Source organism: Mustelus asterias, chromosome 20, assembly GCF_964213995.1.
Source record: "Mustelus asterias chromosome 20, sMusAst1.hap1.1, whole genome shotgun sequence".
Classification (NCBI taxonomy): Eukaryota; Metazoa; Chordata; class Chondrichthyes; order Carcharhiniformes; family Triakidae; genus Mustelus; species Mustelus asterias.
In genome coordinates this window covers 27,382,107-27,408,931 of record NC_135820.1, presented here as the reverse complement: position 1 = coordinate 27,408,931, position 26,825 = coordinate 27,382,107, and the positions used below count along the sequence as shown (strand labels likewise).

The 26,825-nt window shown below is 43.8% G+C and overlaps 2 protein-coding genes across 4 annotated transcripts in view; one reads left to right on the top strand and one right to left on the bottom strand.

Annotated features, from left to right (window-relative positions):
• Positions 1 to 26,825, bottom strand: part of LOC144508453 (acyl-coenzyme A diphosphatase NUDT19-like) — a 424,531-nt gene that overhangs the window by 103,143 nt on the left and 294,563 nt on the right. The window lies entirely within an intron of this gene.
• Positions 847 to 26,404, top strand: pdrg1 (p53 and DNA-damage regulated 1). Of its 2 annotated transcripts, none has more exons than XM_078236097.1 (5): positions 847 to 1,055; positions 10,842 to 10,917; positions 19,438 to 19,512; positions 24,177 to 24,257; positions 25,941 to 26,404. In XM_078236097.1, the coding sequence occupies exons 1-5, from the start codon at positions 972 to 974 to the stop codon at positions 26,021 to 26,023; spliced, it is 399 nt and encodes a 132-aa protein (XP_078092223.1). In that variant the 5' UTR covers positions 847 to 971; the 3' UTR covers positions 26,024 to 26,404. The 2 variants fall into 2 exon arrangements, with proteins under 2 accessions (XP_078092223.1, XP_078092224.1); XM_078236098.1 differs by having other exon boundaries at positions 1,020 to 1,167.

Sequence of the window (26,825 nt, the reverse complement as noted above, 5' to 3'; positions counted from 1 at the left end):
GGAGCGGCGTGGGCTTGGAGGGCCGAAGGGCCTGTTCCTGTGCTGTATTGTTCTTTGTTCTTTGTTCATCAATAAACTTGCAGAATGGATATGCAGTTGGCAAACGAAGTTCAATACAGCTAAATGTGAGGTAATATGTTTTGATAGGAAGAATAGGGAGCTTATTACTTGGAGGGTGCAAGTCGAGGTGGGATAGCGGAAATAACGGATCTCGGAGAACAATCACACCAATCACTAAAGGTTAGCAAGGTCAGAAAGAAAACCAAGCTTCATTTCTAGAGGGATGTAATTGAAAAACAGGGACGTTACGCTAAATCTGTTCTGGAGATTGATAAGTGTGAGCGAGTACCTTTAGGGAGGAGGAATAAGGAGACCATATACTCCTTGGAAAAAATGTATCCAACTGGATGTGAGGAGCAGAGACACTGAGGATGCCGATACAAAAATAATAAAAGTAGTGACACAGGTTAATAAATCCATAAAACAAGAACAGGAATTAGTTTCTTAAAGGATAGAATTGAAAACCAGAGCAATTATGCAGCTTCATGAAACTTTATTGAAGGTTGGTTAGATTGGGAGTACAATGAAAAGTGGTTAAAATGGGGAACTTTCTGCCACATGGAGGAGTTGAGGTGACTAAGGGAAACCATATAAACACATGAAGCGCAAGGGAATAAAAAGACGGTGACTAAGGGGTAGCAGGGAGTCCGTGTGTATCATGAACAATGAAATGGACCAGTCGGGAGGAATAGTCTTAGCTTGTACAGTGCTATCAATATTTAGTTCGTGAACCTGCCCAACAAGAACTACAACTTCCAGAATGTTACGCGGGAGATCGCTCGCGTCAGGGTTGGGGGCGGGGCTACGATTCATATGGCAGCTGAGGATCAGGCTGCCAATAGAAGTGGAGAATACAGTCGATTGACGACTTTCTGGGCGGTGATCGGCGGAAGGGTTGATCCAGTGGGAAGATGGCGCGGAAGCCGGAGGCGGTGATGAGCTATCTGACTGAAGTGGAGGAGCTGGTGGAGAGTTTGTTGGCCGATAAACAGCAGGTAGGATGGCGGCCCGAGTTTCGGGTTGGGCCGGGGGCTGGCGTGGATCTCACAAGGCCCGGAGCAGTGTCGGCTATTGAAATTACCCACAATGTTGATGATCCTGAAGGCGGTGAGCAGCGGAACATCTCCACAGACATGTCAGGGTTAAAACGTTCCCAGCATTATTAGCCTCAAATTTACCATCCACTGCAACAGTGTGACATTTCTCTGTACCAACTGCCGTGGGAATACTGAGGCAATGAGTTGAGTGGTGCCCTGGGTTGTAAATTCTACATCACTCCCAAAACCAACTGCCATAATCTGGGTCAGGAATAGGATTTAACTCTGGTCAAATCCAGTAATCCTGAGGACCAGGCTAATAATCCGGGGACAAAAATTTGCTGGGAAATCTCAGCATCTGTAGAGAAAGAAAAACAAAGTTAACGTTTCGAGTCTGGATTACTTTGTCAGTAAGGAGTCTAACAACATCAGGTTGTGTTAGACTCCTTACTGTGTTTACCCCAGTCCAACGCCGGCATCTCCACATCATTACTTTGTCAGAACAGACTTTGTCAGGGAAGAGTCATCTCCACAGGTACTGTCAGACTTGCTGAGATTTTCTGTTTTTGTTTCAGATTCCAGCATCCACAATAATTTGCTGTTATCTTACTGAACTGGGGATGTGGGTTCCAAATAGCAGCTTGTGGAATTTAAATCAAACTAATAAGTCTGAAATTGAAAACTAGCCCCAATAATGGTCACCATGAAGTTTACTATTGATTGTTATAAAAAACCTATCTGCATCAATAATTTCCTTCCTTTAACCCCTCCCCCTAGAATTTGCTTATTTCACCACTTTCTCTCTCACCTCCCTTAATGGCCTCTCTAAGCTCATCTTGTCCATGAGACAAGAAGTGGCTCTGGAAATAGTAGACCCATTGGTGGTTATTTTTAAAAATTCTTTGGACTCTGGACTGGTTCCTACAGATTGGAGGGTAGCTAATGTAAGCAACTATTCAAAAAGGGAGATAGAGAAAAAAACAGGGAACTATAGAGCAATGAGCATAATTTCAGTACTGGGGAAGTTGCTAGAGTTCATTATCAAGGACTTCATAATTCAGCATTTGGAAAGCAGTGGTATAATCAGGCAAAGTCAGCATGGATTTGTAAAGGGGAAACCATGCTTGACAAATCTATTGGAATTCTTTCAGGATGTAACTAGTAGAGTTGACTGAGGAGAACCAGTGGATGTGGTTTATTTAGACTTTCAGAAGGCTTTTGACAAGGTCTCATAACAGACTACTATGTAAAGTTAAAGAACATGGGATTGCAGATAATATCTTGAGATGGATAGAAAACAGGTTAACAAGTAGGAAGCAAAGAGTTAGCATAAATGGGCCTTTTTCTGATTGGCAGACAATGACTAGTGGGGTACCTCGGGGATCTGTGCTAGGTCCACGGGCGGCACGGTAACACAGTGGTTAGCACTGCTGCTTCACAGCTCCAGGGACCTGGGTTCGAATCCCGGCTCGGGTCACTGTCTGTGTGGAGTTTGCACATTCTCCCTGTGTCTGCGTGGGTTTCCTCCGGGTGGATCCGGTTTCCTCCCACAGTCCAAAGATATGCGAGCTAGGTTGATTGCCGTTCTAAATTGCCCATTAGTGTCCCGGGATGCATAAGTTAGAGGGATTAGTGGGTAAATATATGGGGATAGGGCCTGGGTGGGATTGTGGTTGGTGCAGACTCGATGGGCCGAATGGCCTCTTTCTGTACTGTAGGATTCTATGATTCTATGACCCCAACTATTCACATTATATTTTAATGATTTTGAAGAGGGAACTAAATGTATTATCTCCAAATTTGCAGATGATACAAAGTTGGGTGGGAGGGTGAGCTGTGAGGAGGATGCAGAGATGCTTCAGCGTGATTTGGACAGGCTGAGTGTGGACATTTGCATGGCAGATGCAGTATAATGTGGATAAATGTGAGGTTATCCACTTTGGTAGCAATAATAGGAAGACAGATTATTATTTGAATGGATATAAATTGAGAAAGGTGGATACTCGGCAAGACCTTGGTGTCCTGGTGCATCAATCACTGAAAGTAAGCATGCAGGTACAGCAGGCAGTAAAGAAGGCAAATGGTATGTTGGCCTTCATAGCGAGAGGATTTGAGTATAGGAATCGGGATGTTTTACAGGGCATTGGTGAGGCCACACCTGGAATATTGTGTGCAGTTTTGGTGTCCTTATGAGGAAGGATGTCCTTGCAGTAGAGGGAGTACAGCGAAGGTTTACCAGGCTAATTCCAGGGATGGCAAATCTGTCATATGGAGGGACCAAGTCAGCTAGGATTATATTCATTGGAGTTTAGAAGCATAAGCGGGGATCTCATAGAATCTTATAAAATTCTAATAGGGTGAGGCAGGATAGATTCAGAAAGAATGTTCCTGATGGTGGGGGAGTCCAGAACTAGGGGACATAGTTTGAGAATAAGGATTTAGAACTGAGGTGAGGAGAAATTTCTTAACCCAGAGAATGGTGAATGTGTGGAATTCACTACTACAGAAAGGGGTTGAGGCCAAAACGTTGTCTGATTTCAAGAAGAAATTTGATATAGCACTTGAGGCTAAAGAGATATGGGAGGGCAGGGTGGAATTGGGATATTGAATTTGATGATCGGCCATGATCATAATGAATGGTGGAGCCAGCTTGAAGGGCTGTGTAGCCTTCTCCTGCTTCCAGTTTCTGTGAGACCCACCTCCTTTCAATCCTATTCTAACAAAACTGTTGAACCTTCCTACTGTACTAATGTCCCTCCCTGGCTCCATGTTAACTGGCATTTTGAATGGTTTTCTCCTCGGGTTCTGTCCTACTCCTTCAAATCTGCAGTCATCACCCACAACTTTTGACCCCAATGGCATTAAACTAGAACCCTATCTCCAATCTCCCTTTCATAGAACATAGAAAGCCACAGCACAAACAGGCCCTTCAGCCCACAAGTTGCGCCGATCACATCCCCACCTCTAGGCCTATCTATAGCCCTCAAACCCATTAAATCCCATGTACTCATCCAGAAGTCTCTTAAAAGACCCCAACGAGTTTGCCTCCACCACCACCGACGTCAGCCGATTCCACTCACCCACCACCCTCTGAGTGAAAAACTTACCCCTGACATCTCCTCTGTACCTACCCCCCAGCACCTTAAACCTGTGTCCTCTCGTAGCAACCATTTCAGCCCTTGGAAATAGCCTCTGAGAGTCTACCCTATCCAGACCTCTCAACATCTTGTAAACCTCTATCAGGTCACCTCTCATCCTTCGTCTCTCCAGGGAGAAGAGACCAAGCTCCCTCAACCTATCCTCATAAGGCATGCCCCCCAATCCAGGCAACATCCTTGTAAATCTCCTCTGCACCCTTTCAATGGCTTCAACATCTTTCCTGTAATGAGGTGACCAGAACTGCGCGCAGTACTCCAAGTGGGGTCTAACCAGGGTCCTATAAAGCTGCAGCATTATCTCCCGACTCCTAAACTCAATCCCTCGATTAATGAAGGCCAGTACGCCGTACGCCTTCTTGACCGCATCCTCCACCTGCGAGGCCGATTTAAGAGTCCTATGGACCCGGACCCCAAGGTCCTTCTGATCCTCTACACTGCTAAGAATGGTACCCTTCATATTATACTGCTGCTTCATCCCATTGGATCTGCCAAAATGGATCACCACACACTTATCCGGGTTGAAGTCCATCTGCCACTTCTCCGCCCAGTCTTGCATTCTATCTATGTCTCGCTGCAACTTCTGACATCCCTCCAAACTATCCACAACACCACCTACCTTGGTGTCGTCAGCAAACTTACCAACCCATCCCTCCACTTCCTCATCCAGGTCATTTATGAAAATGACAAACAGCAAGGGTCCCAGAACAGATCCCTGGGCACTCCACTGGTCACTGACCTCCATGCAGAGAAAGACCCCTCCACAGCCACTCTCTGCCTTCTGCAGGCAAGCCAGTTCTGGATCCACAAGGCAACAGCCCCTTGGATCCTCTTAAGGTCTTGCATATGCCTCCCAAATTGCTGCCCATCTTTCCTGGAACTCCATGTTTGAATCTGAATGATCATATTATGTTCCTGTTACAGTTCCAAAACAGTTTTTATCAAAGTCACAAATGACAACCTGTGTAACTAGGCATGGTAAACTATCTCCAACCTTCTCGATTTGTCTGCGGGTTTCAACATAGGTGATCACACCATCATCTCTACTGTCTTCCAGCTGGCTGGACAGTACTTGCTTGACTCCAGTCCTATTTTCCTAATTGTAGCCAGCAATGGCTCTTTGTCCTGCTTGCTACAATAACCTCTGGTGTCGCTGAAGGACAAATCTTCAAACCCTTCCTGTTTCTCATCTACATGCTGCCACTTGCGACATCATCCAAAAGCACTTTGGTTTTCACATTTATGCTGGCAACATCCAACTCTATCTTCCCACCAAATCCTTCACTGTCTCTAAATTATCAGACTGCTTGGGGGCGATTCTTCCAGAGCGCAGTGGGCCAGGAGACATCAGCGGAGGGCATTTAGTGGGCTCCCCAGTGGTTGCCACAGCCTCCGCCAGGAGTAGTTCACTCCAGCGGGATTTACTCCTGCTCCCACTAACGGCTGACCCCGCTGGAGGGAACAGAGGCCATGGAGCACCCCCCCCCCCCCCCCCCCCCCCCCCCCCCCCCCTTGCAGGAGGTCAGGGGTAAGGGGATATGTTCCCTGGACAGTGCCAGCCTGGCACCCGGCACTGTCCAAAGAGCAAAGTGACATTGGCCTGGGGTGAGGGCCAGAGTAGGGTGGGACCTATAGGGGATGAGGGGGTTCCGCTGCCACTCTATTCAAGTTAATATGGTACCCCAACACCATAAGCATTTGTTTTCTGCAATAACCTTTGATGTGGCACCTTATCAAATGCTATCTGGAAATCAAAATATAGTAAATCTACAGGTTCCACTTCATCCACAGCGCATGCTATTCCATTAAAGAACTCCAATAAATTGGTTAAACATGATTCCCTTTCACAAAACCATACTGACTCTTCCTGATTACCTTGAACTTTTATCAACTTCCAGGATTCAATAAGTAACAGGCATTTCTTTTGCAACTCATTGCGAGGTTGACACATCTATACAAAGTCAACACTGAATCATCTCAGTTTAATGCAAGAAATGGGACAAAACGTTGCTTGATCACACAAAAGCCATCCCCCAATGTGTTCTTGTGTAAAGATTGAAACCATCCAGCTGTTAATGCCACAGCTGGCAAATGGAGAATTTATTATTTTAATTTCCTTGCACTGAAATTCCTAATGATCACTGTTTCATTGGTGGACGTCAACTCGATATGGGATCCTCTCTGAATTAGATTTTTTTAAAAATCATTCATGGGACATGGGTGTCGCTGGCTGGCCAGCATTTATTGCCCATCCCTAGTTGCCTTTTGAGAAGGTGGCGGTGAGCTGCTTTCTTGAAATCGCTGCAGTCCATGTTCTGTGGATTGACCCACAATGCTGTGAGGGAGGGTATTCCAGGATTTTAACCCAGCAACTGCGAAGGATTGGCGATATATTTCCAAGTCAAGATGGTGAGAGGCTGGAGGGGAACTTGCAGGTGGTGGGTGGTGTTCCCATTTATCTGCTGCCCTTGTCCTTCTAGATGGAAGTGGTCGTGGGTTCGGAAGGTGCTGTCTAAGGATCTTTGATGAATTGCTGCAATGCATCTTGTAGATAGTACACACTGCTGCTACTGAATGTCAGTGGTGTAGGGATTGAATGTAGATGTGGTGCCAATCAAATGGGTTCTTTGTCCTGGATGGTGTCAAGCTTCTTGGGTGTTGTTGGAGCTGCACCCATCCAGGCAAGTGGGGAGTATTCCATCACACTTCTAACTTGTGCCTTGTAGATGGTGGATAGGCTATGGGGATTCAGGAGGTGAGTTACTTGCCACAGAATTCCTAGCTTCTGACTCACTGTTTATGTGGTGAGTCCAGTTGAGTTTCTGGTCAATGGTAACCCCAAGGATGTTGACAGTGGGGGATTCAGTGATAGTTACACCATTTCATGTTAGGGGGCGGTGGTTAGTGTGTCTTATTGGTGATGGTCATTACCTGGCATTTGTGCGGCACGAATGTTATTTGCCACTTGTCAGCTCAAGTATATTGTCCAGATCCTGTTGTATTTGAAAATAGACTACTTCAGTTTCTGAGGAGTCGCAATGGTGCTGAATATTGTGCAATCATCAGCCAACATCCCCACTTCTGACCTTATGATGGAGGGAAGGTCATTGATGAAGCAGCTGAAGATTTTTGGGCATAGAACACTACCCTGAAGGACTCCTGCTGAGATGACTGACCTTCCATAACCACAACTATCTTCCTATGTACCAGGTATGACTCTAACCAGCGGAGAGTTTGCTCCTGATACCCATTGATTCCATTTTGGCTAGGGCTCCTTGGTGCCACACTCGGTCGAATGCGGTCTTGATGTCAAGAGCTGTCACTCTCACCTCACCACTGGAATTCAGCTCTTTTGTCCATATTTGAACCAAAGAAGGTGGAAGAGAGAGTGTCTGGGGTGTGTGGGGTCCTTAGTTATCCTGGCTGCTTCGCTGAGGCAACGGGAAATGTAAACAGTCAATGCATAGGAGGCTGGTTTGCGTGATGGATTGGGCTACATTCACGACCTTTTGTAGTTTCTTGCCGTCTTGGGCAGAGCAGGAGCCTTACCAAGCTGCAATACAACCAGAAAGGATGCTTTCTATGGTACATCTGTAAAAGTTGGTGAGAGTTTTAGCTGACATGCCAAATTTCCTTAGTCCTCTGAGAAAGTAGAGGCATTAGTGGGCTTTCTCAACTATAGTGTCGGCATGGGGGGAACCAGGACAGGTTGTTGGTGATCTGGACATCCAAAAACTTGAAGCTCTCAAACCTTTCTACTTCGTCCCCGTTGATGCAGACAAGGGCATGTTCTCCTCTACGCTTTTTGAAGTGGATGACAATCTCCTTCATTTTGTTGACAGTGAGGGAGAGATTATTATTGCCGCACCAGTTCACCAGATTCTCTATCTAATTCCTGTGCTCTGTCTCGTCATTGTTTGAGATCCGACCCATGACAGTGGTGTCGTCGGCAAACTTGAAAATCGAATTGGAGGGGATTTTGGCCACACAGTCATGGGTATAGTAGGGGGCTGAGAACACAGCCTTGTGGGACACCGGTGTTGAGGATGATCGTGGAGGAGGTGTTGTTGCCTATCTGATTGTGGTCTGAGAGTTAGGAAGTTCAGGATCCAGTCACAGAGGGAGGAGCCGAGGCTTAGACCACGGAGTTTGGAGATGGGTTTCGTGGGAATGATGGTGTTGAAGGCTGAGCTGTAGTCAACACTAAATAGGAGTCTGACATGGCTGTCTTTGTTGTCTAGGTGTTCCAGGGTTGAGTGCAGGGCCAGGGAGATGGCGTCTGCTGTGGACCTGTTGCAGCGGTAGGCAAACTGTAGTGGATCCAGGTAGTTTGGGAGGCTGGAATTGATTCATGCCATGGCTAGCCTTTCGAAGCACTTCATAATGATGGATGTCAGAGCCATCAGATGATAGTTATTGAGGCACGCTGCTTCGTTTTTCTTAGGTACCGGGATGATGGTTGTCGTCTTAAAGCAGATAAGGACCTCAGATTGTTGTAAAGAGAGGTTGAAAATGTCTGTGAATACTCCCGCCAGCTGATCCGCGCAGGATCTGAGTGCTCGTCCGGGTACCCCATCTGGGCCAGTCGCTTTCCGTGGGTTGACCCTCGAGAAAGCTGCTCTGACATCTGCAATGGTGACCCCAGATACAGGTTCATCCAGGGTGGAGGGCATGCTCTCGCTGACCTCTTACTCAAAACGGGCGTAGAATGCATTGAGCTCATCAGGGAGGGGTGCGTTAGAGCCGGTGATTTTACATCCCTTCATCTTGTGGCCTGTTATTTCTTGACACCTTGCCATAGTCGGCGGGGGTCTGTGTGGCTAGCCTGGGACTCTACATTGGTCCGGTACTGTCTTTTGCCATCTTTGATGGATCTCCTTAGATTGTATCTGACTTTCTTGTATAGGTCAGATCACCTGACTTGAATGCCCCAGACCTGGACTTCAGCAAGCAGTGGATATCCCTGTTCATCCATGGTTTCTGGTTGGGGAACACGTGGATTTGCTTCTTTGGCACGGTCTTCTACACACTTACTAATTAAGTCAATTACTGTAGTGGCATACTCGTTTAGGCTGGTTGCAGAGTTTTTAAATACTGTCCAGGCGAGTGTTTATCTTTGCCACAGTCACACAGGATTTTGATAGCTATTTCAATTCTGTGGTAGGGATGGAATCCTGATTTTAGGAATTCAAACATGGAATTCCAGGGAAGGTGGACAGGAATTTAAGTGGTAAAACACAATTCCTATCAACTTAGTCATGGATGGGTGGAAGGTAGGATGGTAAGGATGAGGTTAAGTAGATTTTCCCTCATGTTGATTCTCTCAACCATTTGCCAAAGAGCCTTCAGTGGTCCTGCTATCGAACCACTCTTGGTGATGGATATTGTGGTCCTTCACTGCTTTCCACCAGAGTACATTCTGTGCCCTAGCTAATTCAGTGTTTCTTCCAAGTAATGTTAAAAGTGGAAGAGCGCTGATTTGTCAGTTGAGGGAGGACAATAGGTTTTCTTGCCCATGTTTTATTTGGTGTCTTAGGGTCTGGAGTCAATGTTGTTGAGGACACCCAATTTTATACCATTGTATCTATTGGATATGCTTTTGTAATGAGTTAGGACATACCCAGAATGATGATGGAGAAACCGAAGGTACAATTTGGCAAATGTGATTTGTCGCTTGATAGATCTGTGTGATAGTGCTCCCAAAGTGCCCTGGTGTTGGTACTGAGGACCAGGCATGTTCAACTGGACTCTAAGACATCTTGCTTCCAGTGCCAGGGTCAATGCTTAGTGGTCCGTCCAGTTTTATTCCTAGTGTTTTGTAGCAGTTTGATACAACTGAATGACTTGCTAGGCCATTTCAGAAAGCATTTAAAGGTCTTCAAAAATCTAATTTATATTAAAAAACCTTTGTAATTTTAGTTGTCGTCCCCTACTTATATTTTTCTTCCTTTTGAGTTGGATACCAGTGCACTAAATAAATTGAGTAATCAGACATCTAGTACTTGATGTCTGGCTGGTCAAATGGACAGACATGAAATTTAACACAGGAAGATGGAGTTCAGGGAATTTGAATTAAATGGTATAATTTTATGTGTGGAATTTGAGAGCTGACAAAATGAGAATCAAAGATCCTCTGAACATAAAAATGCATATAATTTACAGACTTTTGTGATAGTGAACCAAGTTTAGGAGGAACAGGTGGCTTTAAACCTAATGTTTCTAAAGTTGTGTTTTTCTTCGCCTCGTATCTGAGTGTGTGGTGGATATATATTGATTGCAATGATTATTTCACTTATCGCATGTGTGTCCACCAAGATTGTTGAAGGTGAACCATATGGATCTTGTATTTTATCATCTAGCGATTCCGATGTTCCTAATACAGTTAAATTATTTTCTCACACATAGTGAACTTGGTAAACTTTCCACATGGTTTACTGTTCAATATCAAATTGGACAATTCCAAATGTTTTTAATAATAAAGGTGAAGAACTATTTTTGCTTTCTAAGACTGGTACCATGAGGTACAAAGGATGTAGATACAATAAGTTTTGCCTGAACCTTTGTATTTTTTTTATCTGGTGGGTTTCAGATTGTTGATCTGGACATGAAGAGAAATCAGAACCGTGAAGCACTGAGAGCATTACAAAACAGCACGGAGCAATCTGGTATGAATACCTTTACCAACCACTAAACAATGGATTGAAAGAATGGTTAGAATGAAATGTGGGTTTCCTCTGGGTGCCCCAGTTTCCTTCCACACTTCAAAGATGTGCGGGTTAGGTTGATTGGCCATGCTAAATTTAATGTCAGGGGATTAGCAGGGTAAAGTCATAGGATTACGGGGATAGGGTCTGGATGGGATTGTTGCTGGTGCAGACTCGATGGGCTAAATGGTCTCCTGCACTGTAGGAATTCTATGAAAAAGCCTAGGACCCTATGTCCCATTTTAACAATCTTTTCAACTTATCCTGCCACCTTCAAAGAAGTGTATGTACATCCACAGGATTTCTCTGTTCTTGCACCCCTGTAAAATTATACCATTTAATTTAAATTCCCTGTCCTCCATCTTCCTGCCAAAATAAATCCCTTAATACTTCTGTGTTAAATTTCATGTCTGTCCATTTGACCAGTCAGTTTATAATCTCTTGAAAGTTTTATATCATCTGCAGATTTTGATTTTTGTACCCAAACCCAGGGTCATTTATATAAAATAGCCCAGTGGCCAACCCTGGGGACAATGCTACATATTTCCCTCCTGTCTGGGGAAAAAAACACACTACCTTCTGCCTGTTAGTCAACAACTTCTTCTTTAATCCCATGAGTTTCAGGTTTAGTTACAAAAGTGGTACTTTATCCATGTACACATCAACTTCATAACATTTTCCATTTTTGCTCCAGATTTATGCTACAAAAAAGTATCCCCACCGTTGACTTTGGGCTGATTTGGTTTAAAATTTCTGGGTTTATTCCCCCCTCCAACTTTTGAATAGGGTTATTGTAACATTTGCAATCCTCTGTCACCACAGCCCCTTCAAAAGAGGATTGGAGATTTGAGGCCAGAGCCTCCACAATTTCCACCCCTAACTTCCCTCAGTAACCTATTGGACCAGATGACAATTTTTATTTTGCTATCAGCCTTTCTTGTGTCCCCTCCTCATCTACTTTTATCCTTTCCAATTTCTCTACTACCTCCCACTTTTATTGTGATGACTCCTTTAGTGAAGATTGTTGCAATCCTTGGCCAGATGGAGAGAGGTCCAGTAAGGATCCAGTTCATATTTTGTTTAAAGTAGTTAAGGATTGAGATTAAAGGGACCTGCTTGTGGAATTAAGCCACAAAATTCCACAAGTTTATATAAGTAATCTTGTACTCTCACATTCAGAATTAACATGAAACACATAAATTAACAGACAAACTGTGGTCAAATACTTCACAGTACATTTCAAATGGCAGATGTGGTCAAGACCGATCCCACAGATTTCTCAGCAACCCACCCTGACATTAGGTACAATTTGAGTCACCATATCTCATTAAAACTCTCTTTCACTTCTATACTTTCAAAGATCTAGCCTCAGAATCCCTTAAGAACTGCTGCAACTCAGACTGCCGCAATGACTGATCACCTCCTGATAGTTTAACCTCTTTTCCCTGGACCACATTCTCCAGGATTCCAGAGACTGCTCTTAAGTGTCGAATTACTGGCAATTTCAACTTTTCACCAAGCTGGTATTGTCCCTGAATGTGTCTGAGCTCTAATCTTCTCTAATCGGGTGGCACAGTGGTTAGCATTGCTGCCTCACAGCTCCAGGGACCTGGGTTCGATTCCCAGCTTGGGTCACTGTCTGTGTGGAGTTTCCCTGTGTCTGTGTGAGTTTCCTTCCACAGTCCAAAGATGTGTGGGTTAGGTGCATTGGCCACACTAAATTGTCCCTTAGTGTCCCCGGATGCATAGGTTAGCGAGATTAGTGGGGTAAATATGTGGGGTTATGGGATAAGACCTAGGTGGGATTGTTGTCAGTGCAGATTCGATAGGCTGAATGGCCTCCTTCTGCACTGTTGGGTTTCTTTGACTTTTGATCGAGCTGTGTCAAATAAATGCTGCCTGTGGGCTTTCTTGACCCTACTTTCAGCTGCCCTGAACTGTCATTGGCTCTTAGGATTTATTTTAGCCCTGACATTTTCAATTGCATGGAGCTATCAAACAGCTCCTGACTGGATCTTCTCCTGATTCCCAGCTGCACAGCCAGCCCATAGCACTGTTACTGCCTAGAAGATCTTCCCTGGCTGACTCCACTGACTGACTTACCCTTGAACGGAACCTATCAACACACTTAGTGGACTACACCCTTGCTACTGGGAAGAAACCACTGTAACAACATTGGAACACCCTCACCGAAACTTTACCTCCTTGCCATCACGGACGAGGGGTGGACAACGGAAATGTCCATTGACTTCGGGTGGGAATTTCCGGTCTCGCTTGAGCATGGTTATAACATCCTACCCCCCGTTTCTTAAATGTCATGTCTGTTGACTACAAATTTTACTACACAGAGACATATTGAATTCCTAACAAGATGGATGCAAAGTTCTCACTACCTCTGCCTCTTCTATTTAGTTCCTAATTGGCTGCACCCTCTCTTTGACTGCCACTTTTAATTTTCATCAGAAACTTCTTTTTATGTTTCCTTTAATCTCAATCTGAAAACATCCACGGATTTCTATCTTTGGAAGTCCTTCCTTTCTACCCTATCATGACAATGTGGCTGTGTACATAACTGATGTATCTCTCCTTTCTTGAAGGGTCCCATTGCTTTTTCTGTTTCTAATCCATGTGATCACTCCAACTCTCATTGAAATTTGCCTTCCTCAAGTTGAGTAAATTCACATTGGATTGCTCCCTATCCTTTTCCATGATTTCTCTAATTGTGATAATTGTTTTCCAAATGAAACATGTTCCACTTGCCCCTCTTCAGCCGAGTGGTGATTCTTTCACAGGTAGAGTGCAATCCCGATTCATGCAGGTACTGGAAATTGATCAAGACCAGAATCGTTGGATCGCTTTTTTTCATTGCTGAAAAAGGATCTGGCAAAATGTTTTGTCTTGTGCTCATCAGACACTTCGCAAATGTACTAATTATAAGGGGAAAATAATTTTTACTGTGTAAGAAAATGCTGATTGGTTGGCATGTAGTCTTTGATAGTCATTGCCATGGAGAATGCACCAGGTGGCTGGCAATTAGCTGCAAAGCATTGTTTGAAATTCAAACCAGCCAGTGTGACCCTAATTAGCAAGGCTTGCCTTAAGGATAAGAATGGCTGTAACTTATTTTGTTTACTGAAACAGATGCAATGTTCTTTTTCTCTGACATCCATCATTATAGAACATAGAACATTACAGCGCAGTACAGGCCCTTCGGTCCTCGATGTTGCGCCGACCTGTGAAACCAATCTAAAGCCCATCTAACCTACACTATTCCAATATCATCCATATGTTTATCCAATGACCATTTAAATGCCCTTAATGTTGGCGAGTCCACTACTCTTGCAGGCAGGGCATTCCACGTCCTTACTACTCTGAGTAAAGAACCTTCCTCTGACATCTCTCCTATGTCTATCACCCCTCAATTTAAAGCTATGTCCCCTCATGCTAGCCATCACCATTCGAGGAAAAAGGCTCTCGCTGTCCACCCTATCCAATCCTCTGATCATCTTGTATGCCTCTATTAAGTCACCTCTTAACCTTCTTCTCTCTAACGAAAGCAGCCTCAAGTCCCTCAGCCTTTCCTCATAAGACCTTCCCACCATACCAGGCAACATCCTGGTAAATCTCCTCTGCACCCTTTCCAATGCTTCCACATCCTTCCTATAATGCGGCGACCAGAACTGTACGCAATACTCCAAGTGCGGCTGCAACATGACCTCATGGCTCCGAAACTCAATCCCTCTACCAATAAAAGCTAACACACTGTATGCCTTCTTAACAACCCTATCAACCTGGGTGCCAACTTTCAGGGATCTATGCACATGGACACCGAGATCTCTCTGCTCATCCACACTACCAAGTATCTTGCCATTAGCCCAGTACTCTGTATTCCTGTTACTCCTTCCAAAGTGAATCACCTCACACTTTTCCGCATTAAACTCCATTTGCCACCTCTCAGTCCAGCTCTGCAGCTTATCTATGTCCCTCTGTAACCTGCAACATCCTTCCGCACTGTCCACAACTCCACCGACTTTAGTGTCATCCGCAAATTTACTAACCCATCCTTCTATGCCCTCATCCAGGTCATTTATAAAAATGACAAATGGCAGTGGCCCCAAAACAGATCCTTGTGATACACCACGAGTAACTGATCTCCAGGATGAACATTTCCCATCAACCCACCACCCTCTGTCTTCTCACAGCTAGCCAATTCCTGATCCAAACCACCAAATCACCCTCAATCCCATGCCTCCGTATCTTCTGCAATAGCTTACCGTGGGGAACCTTATCAAACGTTTTACTGAAATCCATAGACACCACATCAACTGCTTTACCCTCATCCACCTCTTTGGTTACCTTCTCAAAGAACTCAATAAGGTTTGTGAGGCACGACCTACCCTTCACAAAACTGTGTTGACTATCCTTAATCAAATTATTCCTTTCTAGGTGATTATAAATCCTATCTCTTGTAATCCTTTCCAAAACTTTGCCCACAACAGAAGTAAGACTCACTGGTCTATAATTACCAAGGTTGTCTCTACTCCCCTTCTTGAACAAGGGGACAACATTTGCTATCCTCCAGTCTTCTGGCACTATTCCTGTAGACAATGATGACATAAAGATCAAAGACAAAGGCTCTGCAATCTCCCCTCTAGCCTCCCAGAGAATCCTAGGATAAATCCCATCCGGCCCAGGGGACTTATCTATTTTCACACTTTCCAGAATTGCTAACACCTCCTCCTTATGAACCTCAATCCTGTCTAGTCTAATAGCCTGTATCTCAGTATTCTCCTCGACAACATTGTCTTTTTCCTGTGTGAATACTGACAAAATATTCATTTAGCGCCTCTCCTACCTCTTCAGACTCCAAGCACAACTTCCCACTACTGTCCTTGACTGGCCCTAATCTTACCCTAGTCATTCTTTTATTCCTGACATACCTATAGAAAGCTTTAGGTTTTTCCTTGACCCTACCTGCCAAAGACTTCTCATGACCCCTCCTGACTCTTCTTAGCTCTCTCTTTAGGTCCTTCCTGGCTAACTTGTAACTCTCAAGTGCCCTAACTGAGCCTTCATGTCTCATCTTTACATAAGTCTCCTTCTTCCTCTTCACAAGAGATTCAACTTCTTTAGTAAACCACGGTTCCTTCGCTCGACCACTTTCTCCCTGCCTGACAGGTATATACTTATCAAGGACACGCAGTAGCTGTTCCTTGAACAAGCTCCACATTTCAATTGTGCCCATCCCCTGCTGTTTCCTTCTACATCCTATGCATCCTAAATCTCGCCTAATCGCATCATCATTTCCTTTCCCCAGCTATAACTCTTGCCCTTGCATTATGAAGTGCTTTGAAAGGTTAGTCATGGCACAGCCTCCCAGATTGCCTAGATTCACATCAGTTCACCTACCACTGCAACAGGTGCACAGCAGACGCCATCCCCCTGGCCCTGCACTCAACCCTGGAACACCTAGATAACAAAGACACCGATGTCAGACTCCTATTTATTGACTACAGCTCCGCCTTCAACACCATTATTCCTACAAAACTCATCTCCAAATTCCATGGCCTGGGCCTTGGCTCCTCCCTCTGCAACTAGATCCTGAACTTCCTAACCCACAGACCACAATCCGTAAGGATAGGCAACAACACCTCCTCCACGATCATCCTCATAACCGGTGCCCCACAAGGCTGTGTCCTCAGCCCCCTACTATACTCCTTTATACACCTATGACTGTATGGCCAAATTCCTCTCCAACTTGATTTTCAAGTTTGTTGATGACACCACCATGGTAGGTTGGATCTCAAACAATGACGAGACAGAGTACAGGAATGAGATCGAGAATCTGATGAACTGGTGCAATGACAATCTCTCCCTCAATATCAACAAAACAAAGGAGATTGTCATCAACTTCAGGAAGCGTAGTGGAAAACATGGCCCCTGTCTCCATCAATGGGGACAAAGTAGAAATGGTTGAGTTCTTCAAGTTTTTAGCTGTCCAGATCACCAACAACCTCTCCTGGTCGCCCCATGCTGGCACTATAGTTAAGAAAGCCTATTAACACCTCTACTTTCTCAGACAACTAAGGAAATTTGGCATGTCACCAACTTTTACAGATGCACCATCAGACTTTTGAATGGACTTACCTTGCATTAAGTTGATCTTTCTCTGCACTGTAGCTATGACTGTAACACTACATTCTGCACTCTCTCATTTCCTTCTCTATGAATGGTGTGCTTTGTCTGTATAGAATCATAGAAACCTTGCAGTGCAGAAAGAGGCCATTTGGCCCATTGAGTCTGCACCGACCACAATCCCACCCAGGCCCTACCCCCATATCCCAACATATTTACCCACTAATCCCTCTAACCTACGCATCTCAGGACACTAGGGGGCAATTTTTAGCATAGCCAATCAACCTAACCCGCACATCTTTGGACTGTGGGAGGAAACCGGAGCACCCGGAGGAAACCCACGCAGACACGAGGAGAATGTGCAAACTCCACACAGACAGTGACCCAAGCCGGAATCGAACCCAGGTCCCTGGAGCTGTTAAGCAGCAGTGCTAACCACTGTGCTACCGTGCCGCCCAAACTTGAAAATCTGAGGTCACGTACCAACCGACTCAAGAATAGATTCTTCCCTTCTGCTGTATAGTGCACAAGAAACAATACTTTTCACTGTATACTAATACATGTGACATAAATCCAATCAAAGAACGGTGCCATGTATTAATGTATGTAACTTCCAGTACATACAAATGTGTCACACTGTGAGCCTAACTGACAACCTTGGTTGTCAGTGTAACTCTTAGCACACTGGATATTTAGCAATATTGTCCAATCAGGAATCACATCTAATGTTGGATACTGATTTACTTTTGCATGTACGGGCTGGTGGCTGGGTAATGTGTTTGATGTGATCCACCACTATTACCGGCTATTAATTTGAACACCCTCCAAGCATTCCAGTTTAATGAGACAAACAAGAACAGGAGCCAACTCTTTAATTCTTTCCTTGACATACTAGTTGAGAAATCTGCCAAGGTTTCGCTACCATTTCTGGCACCTAAACACAACCCAGCATTTGGGCATGGGTCGTGGAAAGGGTCGAGAGCTTCACCTTTTTAGGTGTCCAAATCACCAACAAACTGTCCTGGTCCCCCCATGCCGACACTATAGTTAAGAAAGCCCACCAGCGCCTCTACTTTCTCAGAAGACTAAGGAAATTTGGTATGTCAGCTACGACACTCTCCAACGTTTACAGATGCACCTAGAAAGCATTCTTTCGGGTTGCGTCACAGCTTGGTGTGGCTCTTGCTCTGCCCAAGACCACAAGGAACTACAAATGGTCGTGAATGTAGCCCAATCCATCACGCAAAGCAGCCTCCCATCCATTGACTCTGTCTATGCTTCCCGCTGCCTCAGCAAAGCATCCAGCATAATTAAGGACCCCGCGCACCTTCTCTTCCATCTTCTTCCTTCGGGAAAAAGATACAAAAGTCTGAGGTCACGTACCAACCGACTCGAGAATGGCTTCTTCCCTTCTGCTGTCAGACTTTTGAATGGACTTACCTTGCATTAAGTTGATCTTTCAACGGCACGGTAGCACAGTGGTTAGCACTGCTGCTTCACAGCTCCAGGGTCCTGGGTTCGATTCCCGGCTCAGGTCACTGTCTGTGTGGAGTTTGCACATTCTCCTCGTGTCTGCGTGGGTTTCCTCCGGGTGCTCCGGTTTCCTCCCACAGTCCAAAGATGTGCGGGTTAGGTTGATTGGCCAGGTTAAAAATTGCCCCTGAGATTCGTAGGTTAGCGGGATTAGCGGGTAAATATGTGGGGGTAGGGCCTGGGTGGGATTGTGGTCGGTGCAGACTCGATGGGCCGAATGGCCTCCTTCTGCACTGTAGGGTTTCTATGTTTCTCTACACCCTAGCTATGACTGTAACACTACATTCTGCACTCTCTCCTTTCCTTCTCTATGGATGGTATGTTTTGTCTGTATAGCTAGCGTGCAAGAAACAATACTTTTCACTATGTTAATGCATGTGACAATAAATCAAATTGTTCCATGTCATTTTACAGGGTGTATTTTAACCAATGATTACTGGATTTTTTCCCTGTAGTGTTATGTATCTGATTTTTAAAAAATCCTGAGATTCTTTTTGAGGCCGCATTCAGGTTGTGCCTATGGATTAGTAGCAGTCTGGTCACAGCATTCCCCATGGAACAATGTTCAGAATGTGTATTTTCCAGCAGGTGTCACTAGATAGCAATTCAAACCAATCAAACTGCTGTCATGGCTGAAATCTGCCATCTCAAAGTGATCTAGGTGCATCTTACAGTGCCATGTTCACAATTTGGAATTGTTACCTTTAATTTCTCATTTAGTTTTAAAATACTGCCTTCAAGTTTTGCATGTTTGGTTATCACAGCTCATTGATTTCCAATTTCTAACCGTCGGCTCCCTTTCCTCTCTTTCAGGTAACGTGATGGTTTGTTTTGGAAACATGTTTATCAAATTCCCCAATTCTAGAACTAAGAACATGATTCGGAAAGGTAAGTGTTTGTGTATAGTTTCTTTAAGCTATTTGTGGGGTTTGAGTGATATTAGCTATATAGATGTGGGCTGCTGACAACTGCACTAAATTGTGATCTAAATAATAGAATAAAAGCAACTGATTGCGGATGCTGGAATCTGAAACCTAAAGAAAAATTGCTGGAAAATCTCAGCAGGTCTGGCAGCATCTGTAGGGAGAAAAAATAGCTGACATTTTCAGTCCAAATGACCTTTGTCAAAGCCCTTTCCAGCATTTTCTCTTTTGGCTTCTAAATAATAGAAACTACCTGACTGCATTCCTCTGGTGAAAGAGGAATTGAGGTCTTAATGGAGGAGGAATTAGGTTGTTAGAAAATGTCATGTATTAAATGTGTGTTTTATATCCATGGTAATCCAAATATAATCATCTTTGCTGTACCAGATATTCCAAGTACCATTTTTCTTTTTTGAGAAGCAAACTGTACAAGAGTAGGATTGAGGAAAGGCATCATCACTCTCACCGACAAGCAGAAGGGGGGGAAAGGGAGGAAATTAGAAATTGGTGACCCATTTCACTATTGAACGTGGATTACAAAATTTTAGCCAAAGTCACTGATATGGTCTCCGTCAAGACTGCTTCGAGCCAGTGGACTGGTCAATATTTAAGAACTTGGTGACCAACCTGAACGAGTATGCCACTACAGTAACTGACTTCATTAGTAAGTGTGTAGAAGACTGTGTACCAAAGAAGCAAATCTGTGTGTTTCCCAACCAGAAACCATGGGTGAACAGGTGCTTGCAGAAGTCCAAGTCTCAGGCATTCAAGTCAGGTGATGCTGAACCTATACAAGAAGTCCAGATACGATTTACAGAGATCCATGAAAGATGCCAAAAGATAGCACCGGACCAAGCTAGAGTGCCAAGCTAGCCACACAGATTCCCACTGCAAGGTCTACAAGACATAACAGGCTACAAGATAAAAGCATGTAGAATCGGCGGCACCAATGCGCCCCTCCCCAATGAGCTCAATGCATTCTATTCCGCCCCGGAGGCCTCGGCCGAACAGGTAACCAAGGTCACCATCGCAGACATCAGATCAGCCTTTTCAAAAGTCAATCCACAGAGAGCGACTGGCCCGGATGGGGTACCTGGACGAGCCTTTCAGATCCTGTGTGGACCAGCTGGCAGGGCTATCCACAGACATCTTTAACCTCGCCTTACACTGATCTGAGGTCCCTATCTGCTTAGACAATGATCATCCCTGCACCAAAGAAAAGCCAGACAGTGTGCCTTAATGACTATCGCCCGGTGGCTCTGACATCAGTCATTATGAAGTGCTTCGAAAGATTAGTCATGGCATGAACTAGTGCCAGCCTCTCAGATTGCCTGGATCTACTACATTTCGCCTATCATCGCAACCGGTCCACAGCAGGTGCCATCTCCCTTGCCCTACATTCCACCCCGGAATACCTGGATAACAAAGACACTTATGTCAGACTCCGATTTATTGACTACAGCTCAGCCTTCAACACCATTATTCCTACAAAACTCCTCTCTAAACTCCGTGACCAAGGGCTCGGCTCCTCCCTCTGCGACTGGATCCTAGACTTCCTAACTCACAGACCACCATCAATAAGGATAGGCAACAATAGCTCCTCCACAATTATCCTCAACACAGTGCCCCACAGGCTATGCCCTCAGCCCCCTACTATACTCCTTATACTCCTATGACTGTGTGGCCAAGCTCCCCATCTACTCGATTTTCAAGTTTGTTGATGACACCACCGTGATTTGATTTATTATTGTCACATGTATTAGTATGCAGTGTAAAGTATTGTTTCTTCGTGCTATACAGACGACGCATTCCATACATTGAGAAGGAAACGAGTGCAGAATGTAGTGTTACAGTCATAGCTACATGTAGAGAAAGATCAACTTAATGCAAGGTAGGTCCATTCAAAAGTCTGGCAATAGGGAAGAAGCTGTTCTTGAGTCAGTGTCCTCAGACTTTTGTATCTTTTTACCAATGGAAGAAGATGGAAGAGAGTATGTCCGGGGTGCGTGGAGTCCTTAATTTATGCTGGCTGCTTTTCTGAGGCAGCAGGAAGTGTAGACAGTGTCAATGGGTGGGATGCTGATTGAGTGATGGACTGGGCTATGTTCACGACCCTTTGTAGTTTCTTGCGGTCTTGGACAGAGCAGGTGCCATACCAAGCTGTGATACAACCAGAAATAATGCTTTCTGTGGTGCATCTGTAAAAGTTGGTGAGAGTTGTAGCAGACATGCCAAGTTTCCTTAGTCTTTTGAGAAAGTGGAGGCGTTGGTGGGCTTCATGCATGTCTGAAGTCTCTGCACCATGATGGACGCACCCAAGCAGTGGGGAAAGGTCACTATATAAAGCCTTTTAGCCAATGTGCACTGAGGGGCTGGTAACTGTCTAAAACACCTTGAACTGTGTGCTTAATCCTAACTATGTAATTGTATTGATGCACCTCAAAGTGCAACATGACTGATGTTTATAGCATAAAGTATATTTTTCAAAACAGTAATTGAGAAACATGTTTTAAGTTGTCACTCTCATTTTCTCCAATTCACTTTCTGCCACAATGGGTCTCGGATGAGATCAAGAGCCCTTGTTGGCATTTTCATTTAAGATCCGTAATTCACACTTTTAGTTAAAGGAACAAAATTCTGCTTCTGTCAATTGAACGATTGCAAGATCATCAATATACCACACTGAGCAGTTGGATAGAGACCAGCAAAAAGGAATCCACATAAGCACATCACGTTATCTAGAAAATGGATAGAAAGGGAGCCAACTGTTAGAAATTTAAGTTGTCAATGAACTTTGACCTAACATGCAAAGCCCAAAGGCTGTATTCTTGAGAAATAAAAGGTAACAATTCCAAATTATGAACATGGCACTGTAAGATGCACACCGATCACTTTCTCATCTTTGAGATGGCAGACTTCAGCCATGACAGCAGTTCATATGTTTTAGTGCTCTTAAATTGTGGGGAGAAATTTTAGCTGGACAGACAGTGATACCTGCTGGAACACAGCATTCCCCATTGAACAGACTGCTACTAATTCATAGGCACAACCAGATGATTGCATCAAAAATAATCTCGGGGCTAAAAAAAATCAGTGTCTTTTAAAGATAAATACTTTTAAAACTACAGAGGGAAATGTCCTGTAATCATTGGTTAAATAGAAATTTTAGGTCACTATTTCACCAGATAGTGATGAGTTATAAGGTGAGGCTGGATAGACTGGGACTCTTTTCCCTGGAGCGCAGAAGGCTGAGGGGTGATCTTATAGAGGTCTATAAAATAATGAGGGGCACAAATCAGCAAGATAGTCAATATCTTTTCCCAAAGGTAGGGGAGTCTACAACTAGAGGGCATAGGTTTAAGGTGAGAGGGGAGAGATACAAAAGTGTCCAGAGGGGAACTGTTTCACACGGGCTGGTGAGTGTCTGGAACAAGCTGCCAGAGGTAGTAGTAGAGGTGGGTACAATTTTTTCTTTAAAAAGCATTTAGACAGTTACATGGGTAAGATGGATATCGAGGGATATGGGCCAAATCCAGACAATTGGGATTAGCTTAGAGATTTTTTTTTAAAAAGGGTGGCATGAACAAGTTGGGCCGAAGGGCCTGTTTCCATGCTGTAAACCTCTATGACTATTGCGCGGCAACAATAATCTCTCCCTCAATGTCAACAAAATGAAGGAGATTGTCATCGACTTCAGGAGGCATAAAGGAGAACAATGGGGACAAAGTAGAAAGGGAACTTCAAGTTTTTAGGTGTCCAAATCGCCAACAAACTGTCCTGGTCCCCCCATGCCGACACTATAGTTAAGAAAGCCCACCAGCGCCTCTACTTTCTCAGAAGACTAAGGAAGTTTGGCATGTCAGCTACGACTCTCCAACTTTTACAGATGCACCTAGAAAGCATTCTTTCTGGTTGTATCACAGCTTGGTATGGCTCCTGCTCTGCCCAACACCGCAAGGAATTACCAAAGGTCGTGAATGTAGCCCAATCCATCACGCAAACCAGCCTCCCATCCATTGACTCTGTCTACACTTCCCGCTGCCTCGGCAAAGCATCCAGCATAATTAAGGGCCCCACACATTCCAGACATTCTCTCTTCCATCTTCTTCCTTCGGGAAAAAGATACAAAAGTCTGAGGTCACGTACCAACCAACTCAAGAACAGCTTCTTCCCTGCTGCTGTCAGATTTTTGAAAAGCCTTTTTTGACTTGCCTTGCATTTAAGTTGACCTTTCTCTACACTGTAGCTGACTGTAACACTACATTCTGCACTCGTTTCCTTATCTATGAACGGTATGTTTTGTCTGTATAGCACGCAAGAAATAATACTTTTCACAATGTTAATACATGTGACAATAAATCAAATCAAAGTGCAGCATGTAATTGCTGGTCTTTGTTTGGGGGAGAAGGCTTTACAGATGGAATGGGAAAAGCCTGTGTGAACCAAGAGCAGTTGAGCTAAATGCCACTTTGACTGTAAATCCAACTCATTGTTACAACAGGTTGAGCTTAACTTAAGAATATGGAACTAGGGGAGTTGCCTTAAGTCATGTTTCATCAACTTCCATAAGTGATAATTTGATATGAATAATTACCTTGGTTTAACCCAATCTTTACTTTGATGTTTCAGACCAAGAGCAGTTGGATGAAGAGATACGCAAGCTTTATAATCAGCTGAAAGTGAAAGTCAATCGTTTAAATGAGGCTCAAGGTGACTTTTTAACCTGTTCCTTTAACTTTCTATCTGTGTAACGTGCACCTAAAGCCTTTGATCATTTCAACCCTGTCCTCTTGAATTAGCTGATCTCCAGTGGAGTGATGGGGCATTGGAATTGACATTGACTAGGTTAGCAGAGATGGTGGGTTGGTTTTCTAAGATGTTCAGCAAGGAATCAATTTTGCTGCACTGGCCTGTTTCCTTCAAAATTGCTTAGCCCACCTACACTCTCTCGGCAAGTACTCTCATATTTGGGGAGTGTTCAGCTATCCTTCTACATTTCAAAAAAAGAAAATAGATATTTGGAATGAGGACAGTCAATTGAAGCTCACACCTGCAGTGTCCTAACTTTAATTATTGTAAATAGCTGTTTTTGCTACTAAAACCCCACCAGGCAGATTATTTCAAATATTTACAACCGAGTAAAGTAGCTCTTCTTTATATCTCCTTTCAATTTAAATATGTGTCCTTGGTCTACTTTCCTGGTTTAATTTGGATGAATGCACAATATTTATTTTAATAAATTGTTGTTCTTTGAATAAAATCCTCTTAAACCACTGGCTTCTTCTATTCACTAACCATAATTGAGCACTTGGTAAATAAGCTTTTAAATTTATCTTAAACAGCTGTACAGTTTGAGATTATTTCCTCGTGTCTCATTTCTTTACAGTTGGGATCAATTTTGCTTGTCCCTGCTCCCTTCATTATTTAATAGCACGGTAACCAGAATTCAATACCATTGGCTGGATTTTAATCCCAAGGACAGATAGCAGGAGTCAAAGAAAATTCCCAGCTCAGCCTGCAGGGAGGCTGCTGTAGCCAGGCCAGCCAACCCAGAGGAAGTGACAGGGACTGACAATCGCTAAGGCATGCTGTTTAAAAGGCCCACATTGGTTTTATGACACTTTGTCCCAGTTATAAAGATATGTAAGGCCCTTTAGCTCTCACTCTCCATACACTGCAGGCTGAGTCCATACCACTTTATGCCCAACGTGCCAAGCAATGGCACTTCTATGCCCATTCACCCACTATAAACTGTATATAATTAATGAACCTTATGACAATTAGATTTTTTTAAACAATCATACATTGATAGCCTCTTTTTCAAAAAAAAAGAAATTTTGCGACAGGCCAGTGTCAACCATCCAAACCTTTTTAAAGTATCAACAGCTGAAACTGCAAGCATTCAAAACCTCGAGTAAATTGTACAATTGACAGCATGGATCAAAGAACAGTCAATCAAGCAATGTTTGCCCTGGGGCTCCTCCAATTTTGGCATCTAGTGTATTGACCGTTTCCTTCCAAACTCCTTTAGTAGCTTTAATATTCCTTTAAAACCATCTCCTCTTGACCAAGCTTTTAGATATCCTAATATCGCTTGTATGGCATTGTGTCACATTTTGCTTGAAAACGGACTTCTGTAAAGCACCTTAGAATTTTTTACTATGTTAATGATTCTACATAATTGCAGTTGTTGAATATTGCCACTCTGGCTGGCATCAACTAACTTTGCTCAGGAGCTAAGTCTTACTTGTCAAAGGCAGTGCATATCTGAGCCACTGGAGACGTATCTCTCGAGCTTTTCTACACTATCTGTGGTTGTACAGTAGGGTGGAAGTGATACTGAAGTCCACTCCTGATGATTCTGATTCTCTTCACCTAATTCCTGTATTCTAGGAAAACCTGAACTCAAAGGATTCAACCTTTCCCCTTTAACCCAAGAGGAGATGCAGGCCATTGAGAAGACGCTAAAGGGTTGAAAGTTACTTATGACTCGTAAAATTGGCGAGAATTGGGCATGGCGTCATGTAGAAGAGGAACAGCTGCTTTACAAAACATGCTCTGCAAGTGCGCAATGTTGAAAGCCTATAGCGATGTGGGAATTTTGTCAACATTGCTCAAGTTCAATAATTTACCACAGTTGGCCTTCAACAAGATTGTGATACATTTATTATTGTATAATTCAATGTACAAAGGAGGCCATTGTGCCTATTTAAGGCTAGCTCTCTCTTCTTTCCCAGAGTTTACTTGGGACTTGCACAGTTACAATTACTTGCACACCATATCTGACCACTTGGCAGGTGAACTTTAAGAATAAAAATGCTGAATTTCTGAATTAAATACTGATCCTTTGCATAACTATTTTATTTGTGGTTACCATGCACTTGTTTCAGGAAGACATCCTTGTTCCACAGAAAGTGGGCTTTTATTAGTTATTTAATGTAGTAATTTGTGATATTATACAAACATATGAAGTTAGAAGCAGGAGTTGGCCCCTTGAGCCAGCTCCACCATTCCATAATATCATGGCTGATCCATTTGTAACTTCAACCTCACGTTCCTGTCTAAACCCAATAACCTTTGCCCAATCCCCCTTTGTTAATCAAGAATCTATCTAACTTAGAAACAAAAATATTCAAAGAATCTGCTTCTAGTGCCTTTTATGGAAGAACGTTCCAGAGACTCATGACCCTGTGAGAGAAAAGATTTTTCCTCGTTTCTGTCTTAAATGAGCAACCAATTATTTTAAACAATGATCCTGAAATTTAGGTTCTCCCACAA

Coding starts and splice junctions, on each gene's coding strand:
- pdrg1 (XM_078236097.1), top strand. CDS start 972: ATGGCGCGGAAGCCGGAGGCGGTGATGAGCTATCTGACTGAAGTGGAG. Junction 1,056..10,841: donor TGTTGGCCGATAAACAGCAG/GTAGGATGGCGG, acceptor GGTGGGTTTCAG/ATTGTTGATCTGGACATGAA. Junction 19,513..24,176: donor TAAGAACATGATTCGGAAAG/GTAAGTGTTTGT, acceptor TTGATGTTTCAG/ACCAAGAGCAGTTGGATGAA.